The sequence below is a fragment of the Balaenoptera borealis genome, assembly GCF_965194805.1.
Source record: "Balaenoptera borealis genome assembly, chromosome: 8".
Lineage (NCBI taxonomy): Eukaryota > Metazoa > Chordata > Mammalia > Artiodactyla > Balaenopteridae > Balaenoptera > Balaenoptera borealis.
Window position 1 is genome coordinate 2,450,205 of NC_138865.1, and position 12,972 is coordinate 2,463,176.

Below are 12,972 nucleotides of genomic sequence, written 5' to 3' on the forward strand. Positions count from 1 at the left end.
ACATGAGCACTGGGACACCCAGACAGCAGATCTAACAGCCTAGACGGCTACTAAGTGACTGACACGCAGGTAGCACACACAGCGTGGACACGCTGAATGAAGGGATGGTTCACGTCCTGCACAGGACACATGGGGACAGCGGGATATGTCATCACACCACTCAGAACAGCACACAATTTAAAACTTATGAATGTGTATTTCTGGAGTTTTCCATTTCATATTTTCGGACTGTGGTTGATGGCAGGTAATTGAAACCATGAAGAGCGAAACCCTGTTGAATAAGGGGGAATGACTGTATTTATACACATGCAAAATACCCTTATTACTTAGGTTATCCACTACAGCATCGTTTGTAGTATCCACTGCTGTAGGAGACTAATCAGAGTTATAGTATATTCATACAATGGACTAGTACATAGCCATGAAGTAACAAAAATAGAGGAAGCCCTCTGTGTGTCAGTATGAAAAAATTCCCAGGTTACTGACTAAAATAAAAAATGTGTACATTATACTAACAACTGTATTTAAAAGCGAGGGAGACTGTATATTCGCTTTTGCTTCTGTTTATGTTAATATTCATTACTATTAAACATGTCTGGAAAGAGGAGAGAGTGGGAATTTGCTGGATGGGGATAGAAGTGGGAAAGAGACTTTTCACTGTTTATCTTTATACACTTGTGGATTTCTGAACCACATGAATGTAATATCTATTCCCAAATTAAACTATTTTTATAAGGTATTATAATAGGATTTAATGTAATATTGGGTTATTACACTATTTCTTTAAAAGGTATTACAAAAAGGGACCAGGTTTTGAAATGTAAGAAAGAGGTAACGTACTCAGCCTCCTTTGCTTCTTTAATCTCACTAACCCACACGTCGAGTACAGGGCATGGCAAGCCACCGTCCCTGTCTGCTCCACTTGGCTCCTGCAGAAATTCTGCTTCCAAGTCATCAGGCTCTGCACGGCAAAAACATAACAAGAAACAGGTCTCAAAGCAAAATCCATTTAGAGAAAATGGAATAAACCTCCTATAAGTTATCATACCTAGTTTTAGGCTAAAGTATTAATAGTAATTACATCAAAAAATTTAATATTTTATCTATAGATCTTTAATCTTACTGTGTTGACTCTCTAGTTGTTTCTGAAATAACAGACTTTTCCTTTTGCATTTTCACTGCAATAAAAATACCCCAAAGAAATACAGTACACTGTATTTTGATTATTATAAAAAATTTTCTCTTCATTAAAATTTCAGTAATATGTAAATTGCTTTCTAGAAGGTATAAAAACTAGTTTAAAGAATAACACTATCTGTGGTTAGAAATATGGAAGGGGAGAAGATATCACTGATTAGAAGGGGAGAAGATATCACTGATTAGTAACTGACGGGAAAGTTCAATCATCAAAAAAAACAAACAAAAAACACCAAACACCCCATTACCCGGACTTTTACAATGATATTGAGAACATAATTGGAGTGCACTAAATCTATTTTCCTAGACTCTCAGACAATTAACAACCAGGGTACTACCTCTGTTTTCTGGCAGTGGCTCATTTTTCATCTGGGTGATAGTTCCTGGAAGTAAGTAGTAATGAGAAACGGTTTCTGTCTTCATTTGTTAACTTTTCTTTTTCTTCTCCAGTTCTTATTTCAGCCACCATGACCACCGCTTTTTTTCCCTAAAATCCAGATACTCTTTCCTTCTGTATTTTAAAAGTTTCCAATCAGTTGTCCAGTTTAGAAAGATGATTGGTATTGTACCAATCTTTAAAGTTCTTATCTTTTACTCAAATGATTTTTTGGTCATGCATATGAGGTAATAAGCAATTGGGGGAGGGGGATCCTTAAAAGTTTTTTTTAATGAATATTTGTTCTCTAGCACCTTAAGCCCTATCAATATGACTCATTCTACGAACTAGATTTGTCAATGTACTGCCCATAAAGTCGAAAATATTTACTATGTGACTCTCTGTAGAAGAAGTTTGCCAACTCTTGCACTAGGCTATACAGCCTCTATTTATATGCCTAACAGGGTTTTTCTTTGTTTTTTTTTAAGAAAAGGCATAAGGTACATGTTAACTATGATTCTAATGAATAAGACTATTTAAGTAACTATGAAGTTACTATGGTGAATTAAAGACAACCACACATGAAGCAAGGTGTCCAGCGTTCCTCTCATTTAGAGGGGACTCTGTTGCCCCTCTCCTTGAGTTTGCCCCGGCAGTGAGATCGCCTGGACCAGCTGAGTACAGCTGGAGTCTTGTAAGCCAATTCCACGGCCAGCCTTGAAGGGAACTGGCAGCTTCCACCTTGGAATCTGGAAGCCTAAGCCACATGAAAGAAGTTTAACGATCCTGCAAAGACCACATGGCAAGGCCCTGACACTAAGCTAAGGGGCGGGACCCAGCGGAACAGGCCCAGCCAAGTGCTGCCGAGATGCCACAAGTGGGAGTGACACCATCTCCCACCCTCCAAGGAGGCACAGCTGACAGCTCAACATCACTGAGCGATGCCAGCTGATGCCACAAGGAGGAGGAGAACCTTCCCAATTCCTTATGCACAAAAGTGTGAGATAAAACAAAACAGTTCTTTTAAGTCACTGAGTTTGGGGAGCAATCTGCTTTGCAGCACTAGATAAGGAAGACAGAATTTCGTATCTGAAGGTGGGGTGCTGCCATGACAAAGCTTCTACAAGTACAAGCGGCTTCTACAAGTACAAGCGGCTTCTACCTGGGGAGGTGGGAGCCCTGTGAGACGTCAGACCACCCCGCTGCTGGAAAGAGTGCACAGAAAGGCCTGGAGCCCGCATGAAGAGGAAGGGGCGAGCCGGGCCCAGCCTCTGAGCTGTACCTGTCAGGACACCAGGTAAGCCCTCTCGGACCCATGAGACCAGGTAATCACAGAGACAAGAGCACACGGATTAGAAAAGCACATGGCTGAGCCAGGTCTTGACTCAATTCCCAACACACAAAATCAGGAGACAGAGTAAAATGGCTGTTCTTTTAACACTAGGTTTTGGGGTGTTTTGCTATGTGGCGATAAAAAAAAAAAAGACCAGTTACTAGAAAAAAGAGTGAACTTAATTTGAGATGAATCACCCAAACATATATACATATTTTGAAGATCCATTTATAAAGAAGACATTACAGTATTACTAAATCAAGTCAATCTCATTTTGCCCCATTAAAACATACCATCCAAATTTCCTTCTGGTCTCAATGCCGTCTGTGGAGATGGCTCACTAAAGTTTGGACTGTTTGTCTCAGCAGAAGAATCAACAGTAGCTGATGGGTTCATTTCAGGTGAAATACATTTTATTTTTTCTTCTCCAGTAATTAAGGGTTTGCACTCCTCCCCTTGAGGAGAAATCTCTGAAACAACAAAAAGATGACAATTCATGCTACGTTCTCAAAGTGACTTGAATTTTATCTGTAACAGCACTTAGAACAAAGTTCATTATTACAGCAGGTAATTACTGGGTAAGTTCTGTAATGTACTAGAAATGAATAAACGATTAAGGCACATGATAGCCACACTTAATTCAAATTGGAAAGGCATTTTTGTTATAAAGACATTGTTTTTCAGGCTTTTCAGATCAGTTAGAAAAATGTTTGCCTTTACTTAAAATCACAGCTCTCATTAAATTTAAAAGTGAGATAGTACTAAAACTCACTTGACAAGTATTCTGGACTTAGACATTTCAGCATTAAAGCAAGTTAGTACACATCAGTGTCCTAACCTTTTTGAAGGTCTGACACCTAGTTTAATAGCTAATTTAGCGTGTCTGGGTGGTGTTCTCCACATGAGCACCCAGTGATACCGCTGCTCTAGTACCTAGTTCTCTACAGCAATATATATTCCCCTCTAAGCTCTGTGCCTCATCTGTAATCACTGATGACAAGCATGACTATGAAGCATGACCAAACTGTACAACTGAATAGGATATTTTTCTAAAACTATGGTGAAATACACATGTGATATGGTTGACCCGCATGACTTTTCTATTTGCTGGGATTGGGTCTGCATTATGCCCATGGACAGACATTTTAATGATTATGAATTATAAAAATCCCTTAAAATCAAAAAATTTAAAATCAAAAATTTCCCATGGGATAGAGACATATTTCAGTGTCAAGCATAAAGATTCTTAAATATACAGAATTAGGTTACACCATTCATATGTGTGTGATTTTGTAATAATACTCTCAAATTAATAAAAAGAGATTTCAATTTCTACCATTGTTGTATGAATGTAATTTTATTTTTTAATAACCACACTCATGTACGGTTTTGATTATCCCAGTTGAGTTACTGTGTATGTATGCACAGGAATGTTTTGTTCAAACATATTTTTGAATTTTCAATAATCATAAATCAAATCTTACCTTTATGTATAAAACCCTTTATGTAATATAAAATGTATAATATTATACATAACATTCAGAATACGATTATTTTGACATGTTGGTTTGTATTTTTAATGTCCCAGTTGCAGTATTTAATTATTTGAAACAGACTGAAACTTGCTAACAGTCAATAAAGCTAAAAAAACCAAGTGGTAAAAAAAATAAACAAACAAAAATAAATTTCTAAGGTGGCTAACATACATTTCTAAGGTGGCTTACTTGCCTTTTCCTTTAGATGAAACTTTTACATATATATATAAATGTCAGAATGATATATTTATGTCAAAATGATATTTTTAAAATTATGAACTAACCGTTTTTGTGTGTTTCTGGTAATTGATCAGAGACTTCCCATACTTTAAACTGACACCAGGAGAGGTTGGATTCAGCTCAGAACAGCTGAGTGCAGTTACCTGGAAGATGCCCAGGTCAGTCCCATCCATTCCTTGGAGAAGCTCCTTTCCAGCTCACTACTGGGAGCTCCCCTAACACCCATTCTGTCTTAGCTAATCTGCTGGACTTCTGGCTACACCAGTAAGCCTTCCTGTATCTATCTGGGCTGGTCAGTACATCTCCATGACGTTTTCTTCCCCCTCCCTCAGTCACTCCAATGCTCACATCTCGGAGATCCTGTCATTCAGTACAGCTCCTCAAAAAGTTCACTGTTAAATACCCCACCTTGTAATTCCCAACATCTTGTGTTTCCACTCACCTCCCTCTACTACCCCAACTCTAAAGAATGTTACCCGACCGGGACCTAAAATGCACTGATCCTATCATGGTTTCTCTCCCCATCGTCCACATTAAAATCCATCTACAGCCCATCATTAAAAACATTCTCTTCCATACGTCCTCAACTCACGGTATTCACGGCAAAACCCCAACTCCACATCAGTTCCATCTTCTGCCTGCCATGTCTGAACACATGTGGCTGGAACAGTTGGAGAAGAACACAGAGCCTTGCTCCCTGGTCCCAACTTCAATTCATCATCACTGAAGTCAGGTGGGGCCTTGGTGTTGCCCACGTCCTTCTGTAACACTGGGCTGGCAGGCACTGCCCGGTTCAGTTAACTCCTTAGGAAACACAGCTGCGCACACGTGCTTGTGAGCTGCTTTACCTCTTACTTCTTCCTGGCCCATGAGAACAAAACTACAGTGCTGCCCAGGTTCTGGAACATCTTCCCTTCACCAAGCCTCATCAACAATGCGACAGTGGCAGAGGTCACATCTGTGCTCTGCTCATTCAGTCTAAGTGTTCTGCTATAAAATAATGTCTATTAAAACCAGGAACAAGGATGCCAGACAGCACTATGATTACTGAAGATTGCTCTGGAGGGTCTAACAAATGCAGTGAGACGGAAAGGGAATAATCAAATAAATACTAGACAAAAAAACCTATTTCTTATTACTGATGAGATAATCTGCACGTTTATAAGATTTACGATGTCAAAGAAAAAAACTTAATAGATTTAATGAAATAATTCAGTAAGGAGTCTGGCTATAAAATTTTACATAGCTGGGTAATAGAAAGAATAGCTTTATTTTAACTAGAAATAACAACCTAGGGAAATGGAAAAAATACATCATCTATATTATAATAAAGACAAAAATATACCCATTGTATAAAAATAAATTTACCAAAAAAGCTTTTAGAACTTAAATGAACAAAACAAAATGTTACTGAAAAACACAGAACAAGACTGGTGCAAAAAGAAAGACATACTTAAATTCTCGAAATAAAAAAAATTCCAAAAATCATGGGGACTTCCCTGGTGGTCCAGTGGTTAAGACTTCGCCTTCCAATACAGGCAGTGAGGGTTCGATCCCTGGTCGGGGAACTAAGATCCCACATGCCGCGGGGTGCAGCCAAAAATTTAAAGAAAAAAAAATGCCAAAAATCAATATACAAATTTAATACAATTCTAATCATAATACTCAATTAGATAAAGTGAACTTAAAATTCCTTTGAAATAATAATTGTCTAAAAACAACCAAGGACGGGACTTCCCTGGTGGTGCAGTGGTTAAGCGTCCACCTGCCAATGCAGGGGACACGGGTTCGAGCCCTGGTCCGGGAAGATCCCACATGCTGCAGAGCACAACTAAGCCCGTGCACCACAACTACTGAGTCTGGGCTCTAGAGCCTGTAAGCCACATCTACTGAGCCCACGTGCTACAACTACTGAAGCCCATGTGCCTAGAGCCCGTGCTCCACAACAAGAGAAGCCACCGCAGTGAAGAGTAGCCCCTGCTCGCCGCAGCTAGAGAAAGCCTGCGCACAGCAACAAAGACCCAACACAGCCAAAAATAAATAAATAAATAACTTAATTAATTTAAAAAATGCTACTATAAAAAAAATAAAATAAAAACAACCAAGGAAAATATTTTAGAATTCCAGCTAGGTTAAAGATTATATACATATATGCATGCACATGTGTACACATGTCTGTTATCTATCTATCTAATCCAAAGATTTGCCAAATTTTTCACCCAATAAAGGAAGTTCAGAAGATATAAATAAAAGATATACTTGCATGAACATTTTAAAAAAAGAAAAAAAAAACTCTGTATAGCCAAAAATATCATAAAAATAAGTGAAACAGCAGAGGGTGGAAAGAAACTGTGATGATATACTAGATAAAGGTTATTTATACCAGATTAAAAATTCACAAGAAAAAAAACTGGAAATGTAATATAAAAAAGGCAAAGAATATACACACAATTTACCGAGAAGCAAATCAAAATGGCCAAAAGACTGTGATATGATGAAATTCACTCACAATCAGAAAATCACAAATGGAATCTTAACTTGTAAGATTGGTAACAATGAAAAAAAAGTGATAATATTGACAAGGCCTGCTTAATATTTGAAAATCAATCAATGTTATTTGTTACATTAATATAATCAAGGAGAAAAATCATACAATCATCTTAATTAAGTCAGAAAAAGGGTGAGATAAAATTTAATGACTCTTTATAAAATAAGACTAGAAGGGAATTCCTTAATCTGAAAATGGGTATTTTCAAAAAAGACTTGAGTTAACATGATACATTTTACTCCCTTGAATCAAGAACATGACCCTTCTATTCAACATTCTACTAAATGGCATTTTTTGAAGAGAAGTTGTTAATTTTATTATAGTCCAATTTATTCAGTCCTCTTCTTCACAGTTGACATTTTTAAGGACAAGTTTAAATGGACAAGCCACTAAAAGACAAAATATATTTACAACACATGTAACTAACAAAAGGCTTCTATCCAGAATATACAAAGAACTCCTAAAAACCAAAGGGAAACCAACATAATGGAAACATAGGCAAGACACTTGAATAGGCACTTCAGAAAAGAGCATATGCATCTTAGTAAGAAATTTTTGGATATGACACCAAAGCACAAACAAAAACAAAACAAAACGGTGGGTCCACATGAGTAAAAGCTTGTGCACAGCAAAGGAAAAAATCAACAAAATAAAGAGGTAACCTATGGAATGGGAGAAAATATTTGCAAATTATATATCTGATAACAGGTTAACATCTAAAATATTTAAGTAACTCAAACAACTCAACAGCAAAAAGATGGACATATTAAATTTTTTTTGCCATTATTAATGACAGCAATTTAAAAATCGGCAAAGGGAACTCAATAGACATTTTTCAAAAGAAGACATATAAATGGCTAACAGATATATGAAAAGGTGGCTCAACATCACTAATAATCAGGGAAATGCAAATCAAAACCACAGTGAGAGATCATCTCACTCTTGTTAATACAGCTATTATCAAAAAGAGAAGAGATGACAAATACTGATGAGAATGTGGAGAAAAGGAAACCCTTGTGCACTGTTAGTGGGAATGTAAATTGGTGCAGCCACTATGGAGAACAGTACTGAGGTTCCTCAAAAATCTAAAAATAGAACTACCATATGATCCAGCAATTCCACTTCTGAGTATTTATCCAAAGGAAATTAAATCAGTACCTTGACGAGGTATCTGTACTCCTATGTTCACTGCAGCATTATTCACAGTAGCCAAGACATGGAAACAACCTAAGTGTCAATGAATGAATAAAGAAAATGTGGTATATATATACACAGTGGAATATTACTCAGCCTTAAGCATGAAGGAAATCCTTGGAAGATACTATTCTAAGTGAAATAAGTCAGACACAAAAAGACAAACACTGCATGATATTACGTATAACTGGAATCTAAAAAAGTCAAACTCAGAAACAGACAGTAGAATGGTGGTTGCCAGGGGCTGGGAGGTGGGAAAAATGCAGAGATGTTGGCAAAGGGTACAAACCTTCAGTCATAAGATGCATAAACTTCTAGAGATCGAATACACAGCATGGTTAATTACAGTTGCCAATAATGTACAGTACACTTGAAATTTGGTAAGAAAGTAAATCTCAAGTGTTCGCATCACACACACAAAATGCTAACTATGTGAGGTGACGGGCATGTTCATTGGCTTGATCGTGGTGATACACGAGGTATACTTATGACAAGACACCATGTTGTAAACCTTAAACATATATAATTTTTAAAATTTGTCAATCATAACTCAATAAAGCTGGAAAAAGAATTAAAAGCCATATGAATGGCTGTTTTACTCTGGATGCAACCTGTTCCCACGGCCACACCCAGCTGCAAAAGGAAGCTGGGAAATGATGTCTCTGCCTGGGCAGCCATGCGCCAACCCAAATCCGAAGTGGGCGTGGGGGCATGGGGAGAGGCTAGCACTAAAAAGGAAGGAGGGAGGAGTGGACACCGCAGGACAGCAGCGATTTCTGACACACACACACACACACACCATGTCCCACAGATGCCAGTAAAATGGGGGAATATATCAAGAAAAAAGAAGCCATGGACTCCAGACAATAAGAGATCTAACATCAGGACAGATCTAACATCAGGACAATAAGAGATCTAACGTCAGGACAGGTAAGGGGAGAGGCCAGGATGGCATCTCTCCAGCAGGTCACAGGAAAAACTCGTCTGGTTTGGAGCCGGTCAGAGGGGATTCCGAAGAAATGGTTCCAAGATTAGACCCATATACTACCTAATGTATCTGGATGATCTGAGAAGAGATAAACATATCTAGGGAAGAGTCTGGCAACAAACTAGAAATAAGTTTGTGAAAAACAATGCAATTATTCACTAAAGGGAAAACAAAATATTGTGCAAGAAAGAAAAGTAGTCATGGTACAATTACCGCAGCTTTGATTAGAATATACATGGTCAAAGTAATACCAACACTGTACGATGATTTCACCAAAATTACAAGTAAATTTGGAGGATCTGGGGATAGGAAGTACAGTTGTATATGGTGAGATCAGGGGAAAAAAAACAGATGGAGGAAAGGCAGCTAAATTCTTCTCTTCCAAAGTAGGAAGTCCATAGATAATGTCTAAAACTAAAATAATAATAATAATAATAATAAACACTTTTAAAAATCAAGAAGTAATAGTATAGGTATATGATTTATAATTATGTTGATAAATAAGAAAACAAATAGTTAAAAGAACTGAAAGTGGCTGACTTTGGGAAGCAGAAAATAAGGTGATGAGTGATGTCTAGGAACTGCAGTTTTTCGTAAAAGACTTCCAGAGCTACTTGGCATTTTTAATTATGTGTACAGATAACTTTTATAACAAGAGAACTAGATTTTTAAATAAAAACAAAATTTATGTGATTAACAGGAACATAATCTCTAGGTAGCAAGGTTCTAGGTAATTTCAATTTTCTACAGCACAGTTTTTGGTATTTTCTAATGTTTTACAATGAAAATATACTATTATAGTCAAGGGGAAAAAAAGTTAGTTTAAAAAAATGTAGGGACTTGTTTTCCTGGCCATGACAATTTAACTCATATTGGATTAATTGCCCACTGAAAATAAATATCAATGATGAACAACAACAAAAAATATTTAAAAAGCCGTTTGGAAGCACTGGAGAGTAAGTGATGCAGGCAGGGTGCACTGGGCCACGACGGAGAGCAACAAACACTAGGATGAGCTCCACTCCATCCCAGCTTCCCTGCGGGCACTTCCTAAGTCCAGCACGGGCAGGAGGCAAGTCTTACTGGGCTAATAAGTCTGCGGCTACAAAGTGACCCAGACTGCAAGGAAAAAATCACCAAAAAGTTCCCCTCAGCACAACAAAAAAATCCCCTCTATTTTCGGCTAACTCCTAAACTATGCATTCATTCACAAGCAACACTCTGGGAAAGCCAGCATAAATCAGCAACCAGGAGGGTGATGTGCTGGGCAAAGATGAGCAGCTGGATGGTGCTGGTAGGGAGAGTAGAGGTCAGGTCCCAGGAATGCGGAGGGCATGGTGAACAAACATCATCAGCACTGAGAGGAGGTCTCAGACAGATCAAGGCGTAGGAACAAGGGCTACCGCTTGGAAACAAACAGGCCACAACTAACTTCAACAGTATCAAGGTCATCTGCTGGCATTATTTAGTTTTAAGAAGAAAACTTAATCTTCTTTGAAGAAAGATAACATTACCCAGAGGCTATTAAATTTTTCATCCACAATGTCTGGCATCCAATCAAATACTGTAAAACTCAGGTACAAAAATTCTAACCTGCACTGTGGTTTGGTATAGCCTACAAGTTATGAAAAACGTTTACATTTTTAAGGGCTGTAGAAAATTTTTAAAACAAGAAGAATATGTATATATGGGCTCACAAAGCCTAGAATATTTACAATCTAACAATTTATAGAAAAAGTTCACTGCTCTATGTTATAAAGCATGGTTTATAACAAAGAAACAGGAAAAAGTGACTGAAAACCAAGAAAAAGAGACAACAGAAATAGAACAGATCTAGCTAACAACAGAAACAGATCTAGATGACTCAGTTATGAGATTTATCAAGGAGGGACCTTAAAATAAGTGATTAATATGGTCAAGAAAATAGAGATGGGCCAAATGGACAAATCCATGAATACTTTCAACAGAAAACTGTAATCTATAAAAAATATGAAATGGACATCCTAGAACTGAAAAACACAGTATCATATTAGGAACCCACTGGATTTAACAGGTTAGAGAGAGCAGAAGACAGAATCAGTGAAATGCTAAAGGGCTCAACAGATTTAAACAGACTGAAGCAAAAAGGAGAAAATGTAAAAAAGCAGAACAGAGCACAGAAGACATATGTGACAAACTCAAACGGTCGAATATATGTAACTGGAGTCCAAAATGAGGAAGAGCAAATGGGCAGAAGCAATACAGGAGGACCTATGCACATAATTTTCCCCAAACTCAAAAAAGATACCAATCTCCAGGTTTAGGAAGCTGAGAAAGCCCAAAGCAGGTTAAAAGCACAGGAAACTCTACCTAGGCATATCCTGGTAAAACTGCTGAAAATCAAAGAGAAACTACTAGATCAGCTAAGAGAGAAACATATATTGCTTTCAAACAAACAAAAATAAGACATAAAACTGACCTCATTATGGATACCGGAAGAAAATGTAACGACACCTTTAAAGTGCAAAAAACAAAATGAAATAAAGCAAAAACAAACCAACCCCCCGCCTCCATCTACCTAGAGTTTAATACCCAGTGATAATACTCCTTAAAACTGGAGGTGAAATAAAATCTTTTCAGACAAACAAAAGCTGACAGAATTTATGAAGAGCAGATCTGCACTACAGGAAATACTAAAGGAAGTTCTTTACACTAAAAGAAAAAGATATCAAATGGAAGTGTGTGACTTCAGGAAAGAATAAAGAGCACTGTAAAGAATAAAATATGGGTAAATGTAAAAAAATATTGATTGTTTAGCATAATAACAACAGTAATAATGATGATGCCTTATGAGCTGTATAAGATATAAAAATAAAATATATAATCATAGTGGCATAAAGGGTTTAGAGGGGAATAAATAGAATAATATTGGTAAAAGGACTGTGCATGGTTTGAGAAGGGATATAAATACTAACTTTAGGTATATATAAATGAGCATTATGGTAGAATTAAGCAAGGATGCAAATTGTAATCTTTAGGACCATGACAAAGGGCAAATGAAAAATGTACAATTAAAAACAAATAGAAGGACTTCCCTGGTGGTGCAGTGGTTAAGGATCTGCCTGCCAATGCCGGGGACATGGGTTCGAGCCCTGGTCTGGGAAGATCCCTCATGCCGCGGAGCAACTAAGCCCGTGCGCCATAAATACTGAGCCTGCGCTCTAGAGCCCACGAGCCACAACTACTGAGCCCACGCGACGCAACTACTGAAGCCCGCATGCCTAGAGCCTGTGCTCTGCAACAAGAGAAGCCACCGCAATGAGAAGCCCATGCACCGCAACAAAGAGTAGCCCCCGCTTGCCGCAACTAGAGAAAGCCCACACGCAGCAACGAAGACCCAACACAGCCAAAAATAAATAAATAAATAAATTTATAAAAAAACAAAACAAACAAAAAAAACCAAATAGAAGATAAAAATGAAATGTTTGATTAATCCAAAAGGAGGAGTGAAAATAATGAAAGGAAAAAAACAATAAAGAAACAAAGAACAGATGGGACAAATAAAAAACATATAGGGACAAA

The 12,972-nt window shown here is 37.6% G+C and overlaps 1 protein-coding gene across 8 annotated transcripts in view; it reads right to left on the reverse strand.

The window, feature by feature from the left end:
- NEK1 (NIMA related kinase 1) overlaps positions 1 to 12,972 on the reverse strand; it is a 232,585-nt gene that overhangs the window by 43,012 nt on the left and 176,601 nt on the right. For all 8 annotated transcript variants that reach the window (XM_082402100.1, XM_082402099.1, XM_082402098.1 and 5 more), the window contains 2 exons: positions 3,200 to 3,376; positions 841 to 961 (listed from right to left, as the gene is read on the reverse strand). In XM_082402100.1, coding sequence (XP_082258226.1) covers positions 841 to 961; positions 3,200 to 3,376 — 298 coding nt within the window. The remainder of the gene's footprint in view (positions 1 to 840; positions 962 to 3,199; positions 3,377 to 12,972) is intronic.